At 46.4% G+C, this 22,800-nt stretch overlaps 1 protein-coding gene across 1 annotated transcript in view; it reads left to right on the top strand.

Moving 5' to 3' along the window:
* GALNT16 (polypeptide N-acetylgalactosaminyltransferase 16) overlaps positions 1–22,800 on the top strand; it is a 221,034-nt gene that overhangs the window by 141,326 nt on the left and 56,908 nt on the right. The window contains exons 4-6 of the mRNA XM_073552166.1: positions 3,460–3,527; positions 15,838–15,903; positions 21,950–22,071. Of these exons, the coding sequence (XP_073408267.1) occupies positions 3,460–3,527; positions 15,838–15,903; positions 21,950–22,071 (256 nt within the window). The remainder of the gene's footprint in view (positions 1–3,459; positions 3,528–15,837; positions 15,904–21,949; positions 22,072–22,800) is intronic.

Raw genomic sequence — 22,800 nt, 5'->3', positions numbered from 1 at the left:
AATCTGATTTGTGTCCTGCAGGTTCTGCAGGAATTGTTAACAATTGTGCTTTGAGAATTTCATTTTCAAGATTTCCCATCCTTCCTGGACATTTTTGTCCTTAAGGATATCCAGCCATTGGATCCCTCCAATTCTCTTTCTGAATCCCTTAAAATCTCCCTTTCTGAAATCTAACCTTGACGTCTGAGTCTTCACAGGTCTTCCTCCTCTAGTTATCCAAAATTCTAAAATAGCATGATCGCTACCTCCTAGGGTCCCAGCCACGTTTACCTCCTCAACCATTTCCTCCCTGTTTATCCAAGGATTAGATCCAAGGTAGCAGTTCCCCTTGTTTTCTCCCCTACCTTTTGGAAGATAAAGTTGTCAGCAAGAGAGGATAAGAAATTCCTTGACCTGTTAGTTTTGCCTGAGAGAGATTCCCAACAAATGTCTGGATAGTTGAAATCTCCCATGACAACTATTTCATATTTTTTGGAGAACTTGGCCATTTTATGCATAAAGAGTTCATCCATATCTTCAGCTTGCACAGGCGGCCTGTAGTAAATGCCTACAATGGTGTCCTTTCCATTGTTCTGTCCTTGTATTCTTACCCAGTTTCCACAGAACTCCCAGTCTCTGAAGCTTCAACCTCTGTGCAGATATACGCGTTTCTAACATTCAATGCGACACCTCCTCCTCGTTTATCAAGTCTGTTTCTTGCAAATAAGTTGTATCCTTCTAGCCTTGTATTCCAATCATGTGTATCGTCCCACCAAGTTTCAGTGATTCCAATGACATCATATTTCTTTTCCTGTGTTAGCAGTTCCAATTCTCCTTGTTTGTTGCCCATGCTTTGTGCATTAGTATAGAAACATTTTAGTTTGTGATTGGTTTCTCTTTCTCCAATATTTTTATTATTTAGATTTTTTTGTCTTTGTTCTTTCCTCCCACTTCTAATACCAGAGTTCTCAATAGCATTTGCCTGGTGTATGGCTTTTTCTGGCCTTTTGCTTCCCTTCCCATGTTGCTCTAGTTTAAAGCTCTCATGATGCGTGTAGCAAGGCGACTTCCAAATACATGTTTTTCAGTCTTCATAAGGTGCACCCCATCTCCAGCAAGTAGTCCATCGTATAGGTAATTCACTCCGTGATCCAGAAATCCAAATCCTTGCTGACGGCACCATCGACGTAGCCAGTTGTTCACCTGCAGAATCTTATTCCACCTCCTTGTTCCTTGTTTCTTTGCATCACATCACAAAAAATGGGTGACAGATTCCCTTTAAGCTCAATGTGGACAAATCTGAACTTATTATCTTTCCTCCATCTCATGTATCTTACCTACCTGATCTGTCTATCACAGTAAATGACATCATGCTTTCCCCTAAACCAAAAATCCACTGCCTCGGAGTAACCCTCGACTCCTCCTGTATTTCAAACCGCACGTCCAAGGTCTCGCTACCTCCTGTCACCTCCAGCTCAAAAATTTTTCCAGTATCCGTCCTTTCCTCAACCTACTAAAATTCTTGTGCATGCCCTCATCATCTCAGAATAAATCCTAATTTATTAGTGTATTATATTTTAGATTGTATAGTGATGCACACATGAATAGCTATTGTAAAAAAAAATTTTTTTTATATATTTTCCATTAAGGTTTGGGAAGGGAAAACTTTGATATTTGTTATTAGATTTTTAAAAATATATTTGTAATTTTTTTTTTGCGTTTTTAATTAGTCTCTTTAAGGAACATGTACCTGTGATCACTTTATACTCTATTAGGCCGGTTTCACATTTGCGTTTAGGGCCGCAGCGTCGACCTGCGCACGGCTGCCGCTAAGCCCCGCCCCTGTCACGCCTCCTCCGGTAGCTCCGCCTCCGGGGGCATGACGCTGCATGCGTCATGCATCCCCTATCTTTATCACTGAGGACGCAGGCCGTACGCAGTATGAGTTTGGCGGCACCTGCGTCCTTTTGACGGTGCGCCGAGCGCAACCAAATTGCAACAGGTTGCATTTGGCGCTGGTCGGCGCACCGTCAAAAGGACTCCGGCGCCGCCAAAACGCATACTGCGCACGGCCTGCGTCCTCAGTGATAAAGATAGGGGACGCATGACGCATGCAGCGTCATGCGCCTGGAGGCGGAGCTACCGGCGGAGGCGCAGCAGGGGGCGGGGCTTAGCGGCGGCCGTGCGCAGGCCGTCGCTGCGCCCTGAAACGCAAATGTAAAACCGGCCTTAGTCACATAAAAATACTTTAGTATGTTGTACGATTGATAATAATAATAATTTGCAGCACTTTACAGTTAAGCAGGGACATGTACAAGCAATAAAGACATGGGTGTCAGAACCGCGAGGCTCATTCCCTACTACTTAAATGTAGCTGTCACATTTGACAGCAGCATCTAAGAGGTTAAAGTTTTGTTATTGTAATGCAGGCTATAGGATTAAATCTGAATTTCCAGTTAACTGCAAAATTGAAGAAATCCAAAATGTCTTGGAATTTTTTACTGCATAATACCAGTGATTGTATTCAGTGTTGAGACGTTCCGATGGGCACAGATCTAGTGTCATGACCCATGCTGGATCAGGACTGATATAAAGCACAGGTAACCTTTTTTTTTTCCTAAGCTGTGCTTAAGGTTGGTTTTTGCCCCCGGTGGCCATTAGGATTATTGCACTGTGGTGTCGTTTGTTCTAAGTTTGCCCCCGGTGGTGGTGAGCGTCATTGCACTCTAGTTTCTTTAGTTTAAGTGCACATGATTATAATGCAGGTGTGATTGCTGGCTCTGCTATAAAAGAGTCACAGGTGTTGCAATCAGTGTTGGTGATAGTGTTCATTTCAACCATCCTTGGTGGAGAAAGGAGCTGGAGAGTGTTCCTTGCAGCACTGTCTTAGCCCTGGTGTGGAAGGAGTCATAGGGGATTTCCTTATAGCTCTGACAGAGCTTGGTGGCAGCGATTCAAGAGGAGAGTTGCATGCTGGTGGTGGACTCTGTTGCCAGGAGCAAGTGCAACAGAGTAAAGCTAAGTTGTGTTTCCCTGTTTGTGTTTTTCCTTAGTGTGTATTAGTACAGCGATGGGGCCAGTGCCTGCGCCGGCCAGCTCCCTAGCAAGGGATAGGTGTAGGGTGTGCTAGGGCGACAGGTTCCTGATCGGCGCCCGGTGCGGAACCGACATAGGGAACGTTAGGTGCGTTAGGGACACTGACTCAGAGGAGTGCAGGAGGACTCCACGTCCCCTTTCGCTATCGCAGGGCCCACCGTTGTAACTGTTTCCCTTCCCTTTGTCTTGTTGTTTTAGTTACTGGCCTGCGAGTCGTGTCACACAGGACAGTATCACGTGCTGCGTCCTGTTGTTCTAGTTACCGGCCTGCTGGTCGTGTCACACAGGACGGGTCCACGTGACATCTAGTTGGGATATATTATAGACTCTGTGCATCCTCTGATACAGTGCAAAGCTTATTTCTGTATTTCCTTTCTCTAACAGCGTTTTAATCCGAAGCCCTCCAAATTTAATACAAGAGATTATTTTAGTGGATGACTACAGTGCTGACCGTGAGTATTTCTTTAAGTTGTTAAGTTGTATGTATAATATTTTCTACTTTATACCCTTTTTTGCCTATATTGATGCGCAGTACAGCGTGAGGGAGATGAGCTAATTCTTCCGAGTGCATACAAAAGGTGTTATTCTGTGCAGCAGATGGGATCTATTTATGGCTTTTGTAGACTTGAGAGTTTGAATCCTACATAGATTCCGATCACGTAGATGGCACAACGGCATCCATTGTCTGTCCTGTGATTGGAGCGCATCAGATTACGAACAGTCTGTTACTGTATGGGCAGCTGTCAAACCTGTGATGCCCTATGACAAAACTTAGACCTACCTTAAAAGGAATCTGTCAGTAGGATCAACCCTCCTAAACCATCTATATGGGCATGTAGGTCACAGGAAGCTGAATAAAATGATACCTTGATATCTACAATCCAATGTCTTATTCCAGCGATATCCAAGTTTATCTTAAAATGTAAATGAGCTGATAAGATCTATGGGCAGGACACTGATGTCCCTGAGACTCTGCCTCCAGAGGTTATTTTATATGAAAGGAAGTGTTGCCAGTGTGAGACATGTAGATCAGGAGAGCAGACTGTCAGTCTTTACATGTTTCTCACTAGTAACACCTCTTTTCATATAAAATAATCTCTGGAGGCGGAAGCAGACTCTCAGAGAGATCTATGTCCGGCCCATAGATCCTAACAGCTCATTTACATGTTAGGAAATACGTGGATTTCTCTGGAATAAGACATTGTATCACAGATATCAAGATATCAATGTCAGGAAAAAACACACCGTCAAAGGAGCGCAAGGACCACCAAGACAAAGATATTTTGTTTCAGTCCAAAATATCCTGGTCTTGGAGGTCCATGCGCCCCTTTGACCGTGTATTTTCCTAACATTGTAATTGTCCTCCCTTGGAGGTGTATGGCTGGAGCTGCGGTGGACCTCTTCTCCAAATCTAATCCATTGAGACCGATCACCTAGCGCTACCGCAACTTTTCTGTTTCTTATCAAGATATCAATGACCTACGTGCCCGTATAGAAGACCTAGGAAGGTTGATCATACTGACCAGGACCATCTCCAGGTTTTCATGGGCCCGGGCAAAAGTGTCTCAGTGGGCCCCTTTAACACAAACCAGAATTCATGATGCACAGTTAAGAAATATAGGTATAGTACAATGTCAAAGATGTCACTCACTTCTTAAATTACATGAGTGATATCTATTGTATATTCTACAATAGGTCAGAAATCGGTGCATCCCGCTGCACACAGTGCATGACCTGGGGGATTCAAAAGTCTGTAGTCACACAGAGTGACTGCAGACTTTTTATTTTACATCGGACAGTCTAGTCCTCCATAAAGTATTATGGGCACCACATAGTCCTCCATACAATATTATCGGCCCCACATAGTTCTCCATACAGTATTATGGGCACCACATAGTCCTTCATACAGTATTATGGGCACCACATAATGTTCCATACGGTATTATGGGCACCACATAGTGCTTCATACGGTATTATGGACATCACATATTGCTCCATACGGTATTATGGACATCACATAGTGTTCAATACGGTATTACGGGCGCCATCTAGTTCTTCATACAGTATTATGTATACCACATAGTGCTCCATACGGTATTACGGGCGCCACTTAGTTGTCCATACAGTATTATGTGCACCACATAGTGCTCCATACAGTATAATGTTCCCATACAGAATTATGGCCCAATATAGTGCTCCATACATAAAAAAAAAAAATCAAATATTCACCTCTCCTTGTTCCCTGCAGAAGCGGTCTCCTCAGCATCTTCTGATTCTCTGCACTGGTTGGCAGAGGGCGTGCTGTAGTACCGTCATTGTGCCCTCCTCCCTGAGACTTCACAGAGAGTCAGAAGATACCAGAACTGCGGTGAACGAGGAGAGGTGAATATTTGAAGAAGGCTGGTACTGGGCTCCCCCCGACTCATGGGCCCCATAGCGTGCCGGTGTCCCCAACGGCAAGTAGGCCCCCCTGTTTATCCAGGAAGCCAGCACTTGCCTGGGTGCTCCGGGTGGAGACGCTGGCCCCGATACTGACAATCTCCCTTTAAAATCCTCTGATCCTGCAGTGATGCTAGGAATCAAAGCTTCATAGATCCCATTTGGACCCGAATTTACATCACAAATGTGCCCATAATGTACTTATCTGAAACAACTTAAAGGGGTATTCTGGCTCCACTCTTTTGTATTAGGAGGTGACATCACACCTACAAATGAATGCCGCCACCATTGAGCAGCCAGTACCCCGCACCTGTCTTATCCTAACATTGTCATTGGCCTCGCTCGCCTTCCGGTACGGAGTGAAGTTGAAAATAGGACAGGTGTGTAATACCTGCTGTCAAAGCATCTTGGAGACATCCATAGACTTTTGTCACAAACATATAAACAGGTGAAAAAAAGTCTTCACACATCAATGTAATCTCCATAGACAAACACTGACTTTAAACCTGATCAGAGGCGTAACTTTAAGCTGGTGGATACCATGCAAAACCTACAACAGGAACTCCAACTATCACAGTTCTTGAATAGTTTTGGTAATCCTATACGCGTCAGGTGACATATGGACTTTCTTGCCGCCCCAGGGACCTAGTGAAAGTCCTGCACCCACCTCCGATATGTCCCTAATGTGACAAATATCAAAAACTGTACAGTCCATTCTGTTCCATGATATACTCATGAAGAAGTAGAATTAATTGATGTCTTTTAATTGAATTTGCTTGATTATTACTTCGACTACAATGGAAAAACTGCTGTGCTAGAAGACAAAGTATAATTTTTCGTTTAATAAAAATACACATTTTGAAGGCCAAAAAAGTCTTTTAATACTTTATTAGAGATGAATTTATGAAGCTAACTGAACAGAAAAGTGAAATGACCTATTTTAGATATGGATATTGCATTCTGAAAAATAATATCCCACTTATTGACCTAGGAATGGCTTCCTGGCCGACGGCGCTCATAGAAATAGCTATGCATGCTAGGCCAATCTGAGTGTGCATGAATCTCATTTTTACAGTCGGTCTCAAGAAGGGTGGTACAAAAGGAACTGAATCGGGACCTAATATGGATATTGTAAAATAGTACAATTTTAATAACCAGAGATCAGGTACAGCATCGAGTCAGTGCTGAAGTAGAGCGGGCAGAGACTATTCATTTATTGAAACCTTATTATTAATGGTTGCTGTAACGTTAGCTACATCTTGGACGTAACTGCGTGAGATCGGATCGGGGAACTGGGTGATGGGAAAAAAAATACAGCAAATGAAAAATATTAGAAACATGCAAGTACTGTCAGAAAGGGCTTAAAGGGATTTCTCATTAGGACAACCGCTCCTGAAAATGGAAACTGCAGAATGTCTAAATTCTGTACCTCTTCAATCAGCAAGGGAATATTTCTGCAAGCTGTACATTCCCCTGCCTGCATGAAATGGAGTATTATTCAATAGACAATCGAAAAATGTCAGTTTCAGCTCTGACTTACAGACAGGGGTTCATAAAAGGGCCTATTAAGCTCCATGTATTGGGACGGTTGTGCCCTACAGACGGTTGGCTTTCGCATGACTGTGAAGCTTTGGTTCTTCTATGCAGTGCTAATCTTATGAATGTGCAGTCATTTCTGTGCAGCAGCTCTTGTAACGAGCAGTAGTCTCTGCCATGTGATGGGCGAATCTCACAAAGTTGTTAGATATATAGCAAACAAGTGTTTAATTAAAGCGAAGATAATGTACAAAGTGACAGGGACTTGTGTTTTCTTAGTTTAGTTTAATTTTTAAAAAAATTTAATTCCATATTTTGTGATTAATATTAAAAGGGAATCTGTCATTAGGTCCATGCCGCTCGAGCCGCAGGCATCATGAATCCGCGGTACGATTAAAGCCAGGCATTTTTGTCTCTGAAACGCGGCAGCATATTTTGAAAACTATCCAGGGACTGCCAGTAAAGAACTGATTAGTCCGGTGCGGCCCCAGCCGACATCCTCTCACCCGAGGTAATTGACAAGTCTTTATATACAAACAAGGGAAAGATCTGTCAATCACCTGTAGAGAGGCGGGGAGAAGCCGACTAAGGGCTGCACCAGAGTGATCACGTCTTTCACTATGGTCTCCATCCAATTGTTAAAACCATGTTTAATCTTCGAAATGCAGCAGCATAGTTTGAAAAGCTATCCAGGGACTGCCGCTAAAGATTTGATTAGTCCGGTGCGTCCCCATCCAACTTCCTCTCTCCCCAGGTAGTTGATAAGTCTTTATGTGGCACCCCTGAGGGTTCAGTCGCCACAGAGGTACTGCACCTCCTCCTGAGGTGTGGTACCCCACCATTCAGGTAAGGTGGAGACTCCTGACCATGCTCCAACTCCTGCATCCCACACAACATAGTAGTGTAGCAAAGCACCCTTTGGTGGCTCCCTGCTTGGAACACGAAGCGTGCTGGGAGGCGGGTGGAGTTAGTTGGCACCAAAAGAGCAGGAAGAGTTTAGGATTTAGGCAGTCTGACATAGTGTAAGAGTGAAGATCCCCTGAGTGGGATGCATGAAGGAAGTGCTGCAGCCGACCTCAGTGACCTGGGTCCGCTGGCACAGGAAAGAGACATTGATGGAAAGCCTGACTCTCTCCATAAGAAGGAAGGATTAGTATGGAATGTAAGGAGAGGAGGACTAAGGATTAGGGTTAGAGCAGAACCCTTCCCAAGTTCACAGCGCAAGGCCGGGGTCCGGTCCCCGAGGTTGTGTGGATACTAATGGTCCTGCAGCAGACACCAGAGGAATAGAAGTTGTCACCACTTTATTCTCACACAAGACTTGGGAGCACAACAGCAACGTGAGTGAGCCGGGACTTGGTAGCAAGGAGTCCCCGAAGCAGGCTACAGCTGTCTGCCGTACAAGTAGAGTTCATAGGAACATCTGACAGGAGGAACTCCAGTGTAACTCAGTACTGTGAGTACTTTGCTATAGGCGCAAAAGGGAGACGTTCAGAAAAGGCACATATGTTGGCGGAGTGTTGGAAGGGAGTACTTCATCTTGCCTGGAAGTTGGCTGAGCCCCTGACCTGGAGGACACGGTACCGAGGCGGGCACCTGTATGCTCAACAGACTGTGAGTAAAGCTTTGGAACTACATGCCCTGGTGTCCTCCGCTTAATACTGCGCCAACCCACTTAGCACTACTACATCTCGGTGCCGGACACTACACTCTCTCCCTTAACACCTATCTTCTTCATCTACTCTGCCCTGTGACTACAGCCCTACCTGTGGAGGGCTACACCATCATTGCTGCACCACACCATCTGTCCCAGAGGATCTGTCTGCAGCGTTGGCTTAACATCTTCATTGCCGAACACCACAGGTGGCGTCACGAATCATTCACTCATAAACTTTATTCCAACATCACTTAACCCCTCTTTTACAATGGACGCCCAGGGCCACGGACCGGGTCACAGCTGCTGTGACAACTCCCACTGAAATCCACCGGGCCCGGCTCCAAGTACCCCACCGCCCTGGGTGAGGACGACCCATTTATGCACACACGGGAGACATCTGTCAATCACCTTTAGAAAGGCTGGGAAAAGCCGGCCCTGGGGGCCGCAATGGACTGATCAGTTGTTTCCCTGCAGTCCCCATTCGATTTGTTAAAACCATGTTTCAGAGAAATCCTACACCGCGCCACTGCAGCCAGGCATATTTTTCTCTGAAACGCAACAGCATAGTTTGAAAAGTTATGCAGGGGCTATAGCAAAAGACCTTATTCCTCTGGTGGGGAACCGGCCGACTTCTTCCAACCCCAGTTAATTGTCAAGTCATGACCGCATATGGCGACTCCAGTTTTTCTCTCTTCTCCCAAAAAACCTCCCCGACTCCTAGTATCCCCTATTCTTAAAATAACACAGACTAAAAATTTTTCTTTGGATAATTATGGCCACAGCGGCCGATTTATTAACAAACAATAAAACATTAACAATAAACATCCAAATATTAAATGCAAATAATATGAGGGGAGGGTTCTTGGAGCTAAAAGATCTGGCTATAAAACCTTTTTGGCCCAAGACCAAAAACTAAACCACCATGTTACCCTCAGCCGTCCAACCCAGCTCAAGGGCACCGTAACTCCCGTTCCGGGAGACTCACCACCAGAGCTCCCGAGGTAAAAACCCCATCCAGAGCCCATAACCAAAAAGCCAGATCCCCCATACCATTTTTTAAAACTGTCGGGAATATTACTTCCAATTCCTTCCCCGACCAATCACCGTCAACTCCAAGAACCCCACCCCCCGCCAACCACGAACAGCCCTGACCACCTCAGGCTCGTGAGTGCCCCAAAACCACCAAGGCCCTCTCGATCCCCTCCTGTATTGCCAATGCCCACAGGTCAATGCCGATAGAATTTAAATGAACCCCATCACCCAACCAAAAATTACCGACACCTGCCTCCAACTCAAAGTGCCTGACACTAATGCCCCCATTCCTAGACACAAATCCCGACACTGCCCGATTCAATTTGACCCTTGCCCTGTTAATGCCCTTTAAAGACCTCGCCTGCCTCCACTTTTTCCTCGGAACAACGTCCGACCATACAGTCAACACTTCCGGGAAAGATGCCCACAATCTTAAAAAATCGGAACGTATGTCCCTAATTAAGTCCCTCACCGGCCTGACCCCCAAATCGTTACCTCCAGCATGTATGACGACAACGTCGGGGGTTCGGTCCAGGCGGACGGACTTGGCAAATTCCGGGAACACCCTGCTCCACACCATACCACGAAAACCCAACCACCGAACCAGAACCTGTCCCCTCCTAAAACCCAACTGCCTACCATCTGGCCTCGCATCAGCTCGCAGCGCACCCCAATACACATACGAATGTCCAAATATCCAGGCAAGCAAGGGGTCGCCACCTGAAAAAACATAACAGATTATGGAAAAACAAATTACTGGACAAAGCCACAACCCCTATTAACGTCGAACATACAGTAAGTAGCGATCCGACTGCCACCCGCCAATTCCTTTGATTGCCTCCGCCCCCAGACCAAGACTGTCCGCTTCAGTTGCCTCCCCGATCCTAAAAGAATGGGACCCGTACCTGTCCTGGGGAAGGCCCAACTCCAACAATCCCCTCTTCAAGACTGCAATGAACTGGAAGCGAGACAAATAGGTGCCATCCGCATGGCACAAAAGAGGCCCCGTCCTACCTGTCCACACATTCCAATATGATTCCAAACAACTACTTGGGCACATTAGTGCCCCACCAATGCGCCCCAAAACTACCCTTCTGCCCCTACCCAGTTGATCAGTTTTTGAACGCCGGATCCAAAAAACGATGCCCCCTGACCAAAATTCCACATCTTCTGCCTGCACCCCACCAGGTGAGACCTTGCTGCATGACACCACCTCACCAATCCGCATTGCTCCAAAAAAGGCCAAAGAAAAAGCCAACCTAAACAGCACCAACTCGAATCCTGAAGTACAAATACCCTCCAGGACTCTGCCTAAGCTTTCCAACGTATTAAACGAAATAGGTCTTCGTTTATCACAAACTTTCTTACCCCTACGAAAGCCTTTTAACGCCTGTCTTACCAAAAAATTCTTTGTCACGTCCGTCATCCCCTGTAACTTGAAACCGAAAGCCAAGCCCGACACAAATTTGTTTACCTAAGCGGCGGACCAACCGCTGTCGGCCGCCTTCCCGACCAAAAACAATACCGCCAACATCCTATCCTCCTCACTATCAACCCCATCCAATTCTGCCATCCACCGCTGCCATACTCGCCACGAGGATTCGTATGCCGACCAGGTCTGCTGCGATAACGATTCCTGGATTAGTCTTCCCGCTCTTCCAAAATCACCTTCCACAGCTGAGAAGGGCATTCCACGCCCGCGGCATCCGCTCCTGGTGCCAACTCTCGAAAACGCCCCCACTGAAAACGAGACAAAGAGTCTGCTAATGAGTTCGTAACACCGGGCACATGCACTGCCGAAATCCCTGCATTCAACTCCAAACAGCGAAGAACCAAAACTCTAACCAATCTGATCACTGGGGGAGAAGAGGCCGACAAACTGTTAATCACCGCCACTACACTGGCGTTGTCGCAATGAAAACGCACTTTCCGGTTCGCAAACATAGGACCCCACACGAACACCGCCACCACAATAGGAAACAGTTCCAACAATGCCAAGTTTTTTGTATGGCCCAGCAACTTCCATGCCTGAGGCCAACGCCCCACGCCCCACGCTCCACTTTCCTTTGCAGTAGGCGCCGTAACCAGAACCACCCGCTGCATCCGTATAAATCTCAAAATCAAAATTGCTCAATGCCTCCTCCTGCATCAGTGACCGACCATTGTAATTCTGCAAAAAACGCTGCCAAACCAACAAGTCCGCCCTATGCTCTTTATTCAAACGAACAAAATGGTGCGGAGCCTTTACTCCTGCCGTCGCACCTGCCAAGCGACGAGAAAAAATGCGGCCCCTAGGCATGATCCTACAGGCAAAATTCAAACGCCCCAACACTGATTGCAACTCCTTCAGGGTCACTTTACGCAACTTCACAATCCTATCCACCTCCTGCTTCAACAATGACAACTTGTCCTCTGGCAAATGACACTCCATCCTTTCCGAATCGATGATTATGCGCAAAAAACTTATAACGGTTTTTGGCCCTTCCGTCTTCTCTGATGCAAGCGGGACCCCAAAATGCTCTGCCATCCAAACCATGGCTGTCAACGCATTCCTACACAACGGTGAATCCGGGGGACCAATAAAAAGAAAGTCATCCAGATAGTGAATGATCGATTCCACACCCGCAACATCCCTTACCACCCACTCCAAAAAAGTACTAAACATCTCGAAGAACGAACATGAAATTGCACAACCCATCGGCAAACACCTATCAAGGTAGAAACAGCGGAATGCTTTCTGCATGAACCGGCAATAACCGAAACGCGGACTCGATGTCCGTCTTTGCCAACAAAGCCCCTGACCCATAACGTTGCACCCAATGCACTGCCGTATCAAATGAGGTATACTCCACTGAGCACAACTCTCGGTCAATACCGTCATTAACTGACAAGCCCTTTGGGTAAGACAAATGTTGAATCAAACGAAACTTGTTCGGCTCCTTCTTTGGCACTACCCCCAATGGGGAAACAACCAAACCCGCCACTGGAGCCGCGGGGAACGGTCCCGCCATCCTGCCCAATTCCACTTCCTTATTTAATTTCGCATCAACCACCTCCGCATGCATTACTGCCGACCGCATATTTTTAAACGAAAGCGGAACCACATGGCCGGGAGCCGGAATCCTGAAACCCTCAACAAAACCGTGCCAAAGAACACTCGCCTCTGCCCTAGATGGGTATCTATTTAGAAAGGGGGCCATCTTTTGAACTCTCACCGGGCTCTCCCCCTTGACCGGCACCCACGTTTGGCTTACCCTTCCCCTTCTTAAAACATTTTGAAGCCCCGTGGGAGCCACCGTTACAGTGGGAGCACGCATGCCTGAACTTGCAGTTGGTCCCATACTTGCACTGCCCATCATTAAATTGCCAGCACGTCCCTGACTTTTCTCTTCCTCCCTGGGTTGCCTGACCACCGCTTCCATGACCTGCTGGCTGACTACTACCGCCCCCGCTCCCGTGAAAGGACTGCCCATACCTCACTGGAGCCATCACCTTCAACCACAGCCCGATATCTTTCTGGTCCCACTTTATCTCTGGCCTTACCGCCTTCCTCTGTCTAAACTGCTCGTCATATCGCAGCCACGCCTGCCCCCCGTATATACGATGCGCCTCCCCAATAGCATCCAAATAACAGAACAAGCCAGACTTTTCACCTATGACACTCGCCAAAATAGCGAATGCCTGCATCCAATTCACAAAAGTCTGTGGAATCAGACGCCACCTCCTCTTTTCCTCCTCTTCTTTCTTACTATCATCTTTTTTCCCCTTATCCAGATTAAATTTTTCTAACGGAAGCAGGGAAAATATCTCAACATACTCGTCATGCCAAATCTTTTCTTTCACCTCTTTTTTCAAATGGGCACCCAGAGGCCCCTCAAAACACACATAAACCTCCCCCTTTGCCCTATCGTCCAGTTTTATCTTATCCCCCTTATCCGTTTCCGTCTGCACCGAGACAGATACCCCCGCCGATGCTCCCTCGTCACCTTCCACAGAGCGAACCGCCTCACCTACTGACTGAGTGACGGAACCACGCCCCGCTAACCATGCCCCCGCCAGGGATGGAGCTGCCTCCCCAATTACCCCCCCTTCCATTCTCCTCAATATTTTTGACATAGTATCTAAAATATCCCTCAGTCCGGGCACCTCAGCCCCAGTAGGACCCCTACGCCCCCCCTGCTCCCTAACATCTCCCATCCTATCTCCAATCTATTGTAATACAGCCCCTGCGGGCAACAAACAAGACATAGAGCCATACTCACCAAGCTGCGCGGGTGCTGTGTCCCCGCCAGCCGGATATCCAGAATCCTGACGCCTTCCGTCATCCTGAAGCACGCTCGGCTGCTCAAGGCCCGCGCCCCTGGCCTCCTCGTCACCAGGGGGGACCCGAGCACGTGAATCCCGACGCTCCCTTGAACTCCCGCCTGAACGGGATCTGCGACGTTCTCTAGACCCGGACCAGCCTGACCGGTCCGTATGACACTCCAGCCGACTGCCGGACATCCGGTCGGGGGTGCCCATCGCTCTCTCTACCCTCCTTTCTGTGTTGGGGCCAGGTCGGGCGGTCTCCAACTGCCTCCTCCCGCCCGCCGCTCTCTCCGTCGTCAGCGCTGTGCTGGGGCCAGGTGGGGTGTCATCCCGCTGCCCCCTCCCGCCCGCTGCTCCCTCTGCTCTCCCTGCCGTGGTGGGGCCAAGCAGGGCGTCCCCTCGCTGCCCCTACCCGCCCGTCGCGCCACTCCGTCTGGCGCCCCGACTGCCAGGCACCCCGGAGCAGTCCTCATCCCTGGGGGTACCTGCCGCCACTCCACCAGCCGCCGTCCTTCCTGTCGCCGCCCGCTGCCGTCCCCCCCGTGTGGAAGCAGACCTGCCGCGGCCTGCTCCGTCTCCCTGGGGCCGGCTGGACGCTGCTGGGCCCCGCGATGAGTCGTCTCCAGCCCGCGACGTCACATCCGGTCTCGCTTCCTGCTCCTGGGCGCCCTCCGTTCTCCGGCTGTAAGTGCCCACAGGCCGGCTGAGCGGATTCCTGCCGGGACGGGCGCTAGGAGGGGAAGCGACCCCAGTGCCTGTGCCGCCCACAGGGTCCCTGGAGGGGCTCCGCAGCCGTCGCCTGCTGCGCCGCGTCACCTCCGGTGACAGCCTTTCGGGGGGTCTGGTCCTTCTTCCTCGCCGGCTGGTCCCTGGAAGGTCTGTTGCTCTGAGGAGGGTGGAAAGCTGGGTTTGAAGCCATCCTCCCCTCCTGGACCGGGCGGCCTCCTGAAGTCTGGCCATCAGCTGCTCCACGGTCTCCATCTGGTTGCTGTCCGTAAGGTAGGGTCTTCTCTCCTTCAGTTACGTTGGTGAAGTGTGGCTTTTCCCGCACTTTTTCCCTGACCAGGCTGCCCCCCCACCCCAAACCCCTCCCCTGGCCCATCCCAGCCAATCACTATTACCCGGCCATAACAAATTCAAAAACTTACCCGCCCATTGCAGTCATGGGGGGCTTCCTTTAGGCTGTGCCCCCTCCAGCCCCCTTCTTTCTCTATGTACACACATGGGAGAAGATCTGTCCATCACCTGTAGCGAGACGGGGAGAAGCCACCAAGGGCCGCACCAGGCTGATCAGGTCTTTCCCTATGGTCACCGTCCGAATATTAAAAACATATTTATTCTAAAACGTCACAGCATTTCAGACTAGTGACGCTGCCAGGCTCTGATCTATGCTGCCTGCGGTTCAGGCAGCATGGATCTAGTGACAGCTTCCATATAATGTGTCCTGAAGTGTTTAGCGCTTAGAAGATGGCATCTATTTATCTGCTTGCTACCCCGATCTGTCTGCACACAAGTTGTGCATTAGATGGATCTGTAATGGAGTGTGGCTTCTGCGTGAATGACCTGATGAGGAGAGATGAAGGCGTTCACCATGTGAAGTGGTTTCTATCTGAGCAGATGAGCATGAGTGCACTTTAGCTGAGAGGATTAGGGCTGTCAGTCTGATTAATATGATAATAAGTGAAAGCAGATTCTACCTATGGAAAGACTCATGAGAGTTCTTTTTTTTTTTCCCAGCCGAATCATAATTACAATGTGCCAATTGTTTGTTTCTTGTCTTCTTTTCACAGCCGATGACTGCCAGCACCTGACAAAGATACCCAAGGTTAAATGCTTGAGAAATAACCGGAGAGAAGGTGAGAAATAAAAAGTATTATGGTGCATAATCATTTTTCAGATTTCTCTCCGAGTCTGTCTACGTTCAATCAAATGTGGAAATTCGCCTGCAAATTGCAGCCATGATTGTGCCTGTTTTTACTCTTCTGCATTGCTGCCGGGCACACGAGCACTGTTCCATGTTAAATTAGCACGGTCGTGTCTGCCTTCTGCTGACCTTGTTTTTAATGTTCTTTGTGGGAAATCTCTCATGTTCACCAGAACTTTGCACACAGACAGCGGACTTGGAAACTTTTTGAGATACACACAGACAGCGGACTTGGAAACTTTTTGAGATACATGGCACATCTAAAAACTGTTCCATCTCGACAGGTTCTCTTAGGCTGGGTTCACATAGCGTTAATGCGCTGCGTTTAACGCATCCGTTACACAGCGGCATTAACACTATGTAACGGATGGGTTAACGCTGCCATACACTGCTATAGACGAGTGCATCGCTAACGCATGCCATAATCGGCATGCGTTAGCGATGTGCCGTCATTCTGTGACGGACCCTTGGACGCGGGCTGCAGCTTCCGAGGGTCTGTCACTGCTAGCGCAGATGAAGCATCTGCGCTAGCGGGATTGCATAACGCGATGATTAAAGGCAGTAGCGTTAACGCAGCCCATCAATGCTATGCGTTGAACGGACTGCATTACCGCTATGTGAACCTGGCCTTAACGAGGATCATCTTCTCACCATGGTCCACTTTTTGCACTGGTTCTCCACTCAAGGCTGTTATAGGGAGGGGTTCTGGTATTTCAATGTGGGTTTGATGATATGAGATAATAGTGATCAGGACAGACATTGTTCAGCCTGTTCTTCAGGATTCCTATTTTAAATCACTACAGTCATCTTTCTTTAAAGCCTTAAGCCCCACATTCACATTGGATGGCTGTCAGCTGAACTAGGGCCTTCTCTCCCTTAGGGCTCATTCAGACATCCGTCTTTTACATACGAGAACTGTCTGTGCTTTTCATGGATAACACTTGTACCTACAGTTAAAACCAGAAGTTTCCTTACACTATATAAAAAGACACATATGCATGTCTTTCTCAATATCTCACATGAAATCAGAATAAGGCTGAGTTCACACGTGACGTTTTTTTCGCGTTTCCGCGGCGGTTTTAACCGCGCGATTTTGCCGCGAAAACGCGAAAAATAAGCATCCCATGCATTCCTATGGGATTCCGCAATGCTGTGCTAATGCTGCGGTTTTTACCGCGGCGGAATTGCTTCGCGGTAAAAACCGCAGCATGCTCATTAATTTGCGGAATCGCGGCGATCCCGCACCCATAGGAATGCATTGTTCCGCAGATTTCCCGCATGTGGCTGTGCACACCATGCGGAAGGTAAGCAGAACAATTGTGGACGGTACCCATGGTCCGGAGGAGAGAAGACTGTCCTCCGGGCTCTGGGCACCATATCCCTGTAAAAAATAGAATTTAAAATAAAAAATATTGTTATTCTCACCCTCCGACGTCCCGCGCAGCCTTCCCGCCTCTCTCCACGCTCTCGTTCCCAGTAGTCCTTTGCGAAAATGCCCGCGATGGCGTCCGTTCTCGCGGGACGTCGCGATCCCGCGAGAACTGACGTTATCGCGGGCATTTTCGCAAAGGATTACTGGGAACGGATGCGCGGGACGTCGGAGGGTGAGAATAAACACCGTTTTTTATTTTTTTTTACATTCTATCTTTTACTACTGATGCCGCATAGGTGGCCTCAGTAGTAAAAAGTTGGTCACACTAGTCACACTATGTTTGACGAGTGTGACCAACCTGTCAATCAGTTCTCCAAGCGATGCTACAGATCTCTTGGAAAACGCTAGCATTTTGCAAGCTAATTACGCTTGCAAAATGCTAGTTTTTCCGCGGGAAAATCGCGGGAATTTAAAATGCGATTTTCCAGCGGAATGGAATTCCGGAATTCTCGCGGTAATTTCCTTGAGAGTTCCGGTACGTGTGCACTTAGCCTTAACCCTTCCCATTTTAGGTCAATTAGGATTACCATAATTATTAATATTTGCCAAATTACAGAATAATGAGAGAGAGAATTTTTTAAGGCATTTTTATTACTTACTGCAAGGGTTGATACTGTTGATGGGTTGATATGTACATATCGGACCAAAGAATGTTCATCTCTGGGACACAGAACCCGTCTCCTTCCTGAGCGGTATGAAGGCTGGACATTCTCATCTTGTTTTGTACAGATAAATTAGGTAACTTCAGGTATCTTGAAATTGTACCCTAGGATGAGCCAGACTTGTACAAGTCCACAATTCTCTTCCTGATATCTTGGCGGATTTCTTGAGAAATTTACATATTAAGAAAAATGTGGATTTCTCTGGAATAAGACATCGGTTCTCCGACATAAAGGTATCATTTTGTTCAAACTTCTATGACCTACATGCTCATATAGACTACGCAGAAGGGTTCATCCTACTGACAAAATCCCTTTAACTTCTCCAGCAATCAATTGTCAGGGGCCACCATACAAAATAGGCTATCGGTTGAGCCCATCATTGTTGGTGAATCTTGGCCAACATTAGTCTAATGTGCATGAGCGTTTTAAATAGCAGTAGGAATGGTACAGATTGTATTCAACTTCACAACAAGTGAAAATGAGAGTTTAGGTTTAATATCCTCTCTATATTAATGGATCTTCAGTTCTCCACAGATGGCTGGTATTTCCCCAGGGAGCCGAATGCAGTTATATTACCATGATGTGTATGGTCGTTTTCTCTGAACAAGGGGAGAAAGTATTACAACTTATCTAAAGAAAGAAATGGAAATGGACCTTTAAAGTAATTTCTTCACAAGCTAATCCTCTAGTGCCAAGAGCCATGTACTGATGAAGTTCCCGTGTTTAGCTCATCACAGGGTTGTCGTACAGAAAAGGAGGGTTGTTTGTCCTCAAATAGACATTAAGATGATCCTCTCGGGAATTGTGCATTTAGGATTAACAAATTCACAAAAAGTTGAAATATGTAGTGCATGCCGACCTCTTCTAGGCTTCATGCTGAATAGTGCTTGTAATTGTTCCAATTTCTCCAGGTGATTGGATTTTGATCGAATTTTTGTTCCATTAGCACAAACTCAATGTTCAATGAAAATACATTCCAGTATATTTTGTGTGTGGGAAAACTTGCTGATGTGTCCACTATATAAGCTGTGTACATCACACCATATGTACGACGCCTGGATCCCATCTATGCATGATAAATACGCACAGGTTAATAGCATGACACTTGTAAAATGATCTGTTGTGTATTTTGTGTTTTTATTTTTAACTTTTTTTTGTGGAAGGAGTTACCATGTGTTGTTGGGTCTGATTTTCAATGGAAACTTTGCCACCATTTTCTTGTCTTATAGTCTATGTAGGTGTGCGGAGTGTTAAAGCTATTTATATTTTAGGATTAAGGTTTCTTAGTGATTTTGCTATCAGAGGGTTAAGGTTAAAAGGAATAGGTCACCTGGCTTTTGCTATGTAATCTGAGAGCATCATGATACAGAGGCTGAGTCCCTGATTCCAGGGATGTGTCACTTACTGGGCTGTGTTGCTGTTTCAATACAATCAGTGTTTTATTAGGAGGAGATTACTAATAAAATTATGGGAGAAACAAAAGCGTAAATAGAGTCTTATCCCACAGATTATTACCAATTGATTTCAGAGAACTGCTCACCTGATGGTGCAGATTGAAAGCCTGTAGGTATTACCTGCTGCAGATCCACAAGTCGCCAAGTGACCTTAACAGAATCCTTATTTACTACAACAAATTCCTGAAGAAGAAGTCATAGACTTCGAAACGCGTAGAATAAACCACCTGCGTTTTTTCCAGCTATATCTGGATTCGTATTGTTATGGCAGCGCGGATATAATCCATATTACTTTATTATAAAGATTAGGAGGAGGTTGTCACTAGAGGACTAAGTGTCTGGTGACTCCTAGTCAACTACTCTGTCCAACCCACCCCTACCAATGATTGGCTGCTTTCTGTGTATACTGTGCATAGGCAGACAGCTGCTAATCAGCTTAGCATATACAGCTTAGCATTTAGAGCTCTGCTAGATCTGCAGCAGAAAAAACTGATTGTATAACAAAGCCATCAAAGAGTTCAGCAAGTGATAGTATATACAGTGGGCAAAATAAGTATCTGATACACTGCCGATGTTGCAAGTTTTCCCACCTACTAAAAATGGCAAGGTCTGTAATTTTTATCGAAGGTATACTTCAGCTGTGAGAGACAGAATGTTTTTAAAAATCCAGAATATCAAATTGTATGATTGAATTGCATTCTATTGCATGAAATATGTATTTGATCATCTACCAACCAGCAATAATTCTGGCTCTCACAGACCTGTTAGTTTTTCTTTAAGACGTCCTCCTACTCTGTACTCATTACCTGTATTTAATTGCACCTGTTTGAACTCATTACTTGTATAAAAGCCACCTCTCCACACACTCAATCACACTCCAACCTCTCCACCATGGCCAAGACCAAAGAGCTGTCTAAGGACACCAGGGACAAAGTTGTAGACGTGCACAAGGTTGGGATGGGCTACAGGGCAATAGGCAAGCGGCTTGATGAGAAAGCAGCAATTGTTGGCAGAATTATTAGAAAATGGAAGAAACAAAAGATGACTGTCAATCTTCCACAGTCTGGGGCTCCATTCAAAACTCACCTCATGGGGTAAGGATGATTCAGAGAAAGGTCAGGAATCAGCCCTGAACTACGCAGGAGGACATGGTCAATGACTTGAAGAGAGCTTGGACCACAGTTTCAAACATGACCGTTAGTAATTCACTACGCCTTCAAAGATTCAAATCCTGCAGGACATGCAAGGTTCCCTTACTCATGCCAGCACAAGTCCAGGCCCATTTGAAGTCCGCCAGTGACCATCTGGATTATCCAGAGGTGGCATGGGAGAAGGTCATGTGGTCAGATGAGACCAAAATAGAACTTTTTGGTATTAACTCTACTCGCCGTGTTTTGGAGAAGGATGAGTGCAACCCCAAGAACACCATCCTAACCATGAAGCATGTTGGCGGAAACATCATACTTTGGGGTTGATTTTCTGCAAACTGGATAGGAAGATTTCACAGTATTGAAGGGAGGCTGAATAGGGTCATGTATCGCAAGATTTTCGCCAACAACCTCCCTCCCTTATTAAGAGCATTGAAGAGATGACCCGAAACACACAGGGAGATGAAACTCAATGTTGCCTATCGACATAACTGAAACCTGAAAGACCTGGAGAAGATCTGCATGAAAGAGTGGTCCAACGTCCCTGCTGCACTGTGGGCAAACTTGGTCAAGAACTACAGGAAACATCTGACTTCTGTAATTGCAAACTAAGGTTCCAGTACCAAATATTAAGTTCTATTTTCTATTGTATTAAATATTTGTTTCATGCAATAAAAAGCAAATTATGTTAAAATCATACAATGTGATTTCCTGTTTTTTATTTTTAGATTCTGTCTGTCACAGTTGAAGTGTACCTACGATAAAAATTACAGACCTCTCCACTCTTTGTAGGTGGGAAAACTTGCAAAATCAGCAGTGTATCAAATACTTATTTTCACCTCTGTATATTATACATAACAAAAATATGAAATCCTTATAGTTAAATTGTCAATGGAGAAATGCTAAATGACGAATACTGCCCTTTGTGGCCAGATACAGCCTAAAGCCACATGTAAATGGTCTAGTATGGCTGCCTGGTATGCAACTGCATGGCCTCCATGTGCTGCCGGAAAGGCTCAGTTTGGGTTCACTATATATTGTACTTTTCCCCCAAAAAATCATGACTTCTCAGGGAGAATTCCTCCATAAGTACAGCATCCGATGAGGCATGGAAACATGAGGTCTTGTTCACGTGTTCATTCTGCTCCTAAATTCTGACCATGCAAAGATGTTTTGTCAGTAGAAAAGGAAAGATCTAATATGTACACTAGGACAAAGCCAAGGTCAGGATGAAAATAGCTAAAATCTTGACTCCTGATTTATTATTCGGATCTGCTTTTAGGACTGATCCGTTCTCGGGTCCGAGGAGCAGAGGCAGCTGTTGCTGGAATTCTTACCTTTTTGGACAGCCACTGTGAGGTCAACAATGAGTGGCTTCAACCTCTGCTTCAGAGAGTCAAGGAGGTAAGTTCCTGTCAAAGGTCTTATCTCTCACTGCTATCATTAAAGGGTTTGTCCTCAAAGTTATATTGAAAGCTACCTTCGTTTTTTGCCCTTGTTTTTTCTGTCACAAGCAATTGATGCTTCTTGGTGGTCGCCACAAAGGTGAAAACTCGCCTCCCTTTTGCCTTGGGATGTCATCAGGTGGTGCTTTTAAGTCCACATTCCTCTGGATTATCATCCTAGTCTATATATAGATCTGATTTGTGGGGAGCTGTTTGTTGGACCCCCACCAACCTAATATTTATGACTTATCCTTAGGGTAGGGTCTCACCATTGTATTTTCTCTCATCCGAGAGAATCGGGCTAGTTATACAAATCACACTCTGATCAAGCTCTGGTTAGAGTATCAGCATAGTGTGATCTGACTTTCTCAGATGAGAAGAATTTTTTTTCCATCTTCTCCATTGTGGCAGTGCGGGGAAATCGGAGTACTCATTGACTTGCATAGCCAATAATCGGATCCAGCTCTGGCATGAAGCAATTTTTTTTTTCCCCCACCGGCTTGGTCCGAGGAAAACACTGGACATGTGCACAACCCGACAGAATAACATTGCTCCGAGGAGTATGATCCAATGTTTTGTTAGATCACACTTGGACCCAAATATTGACATGTGCACAAGCCCTTAATATGTGTTATCAATATATCAGTAGTGGTAAGCCCCCTTGAAATTCCTAATGTTATTTCCTAGC

This window comes from Dendrobates tinctorius, unplaced genomic scaffold, assembly GCF_039654945.1.
Source record: "Dendrobates tinctorius isolate UK_male_01 unplaced genomic scaffold, ASM3965494v1 ptg000186l, whole genome shotgun sequence".
In the NCBI taxonomy this organism is placed as follows: domain Eukaryota; kingdom Metazoa; phylum Chordata; class Amphibia; order Anura; family Dendrobatidae; genus Dendrobates; species Dendrobates tinctorius.
Note: the sequence above shows the minus strand (reverse complement) of the source record. Positions and strands in the feature narration are given on the sequence as shown.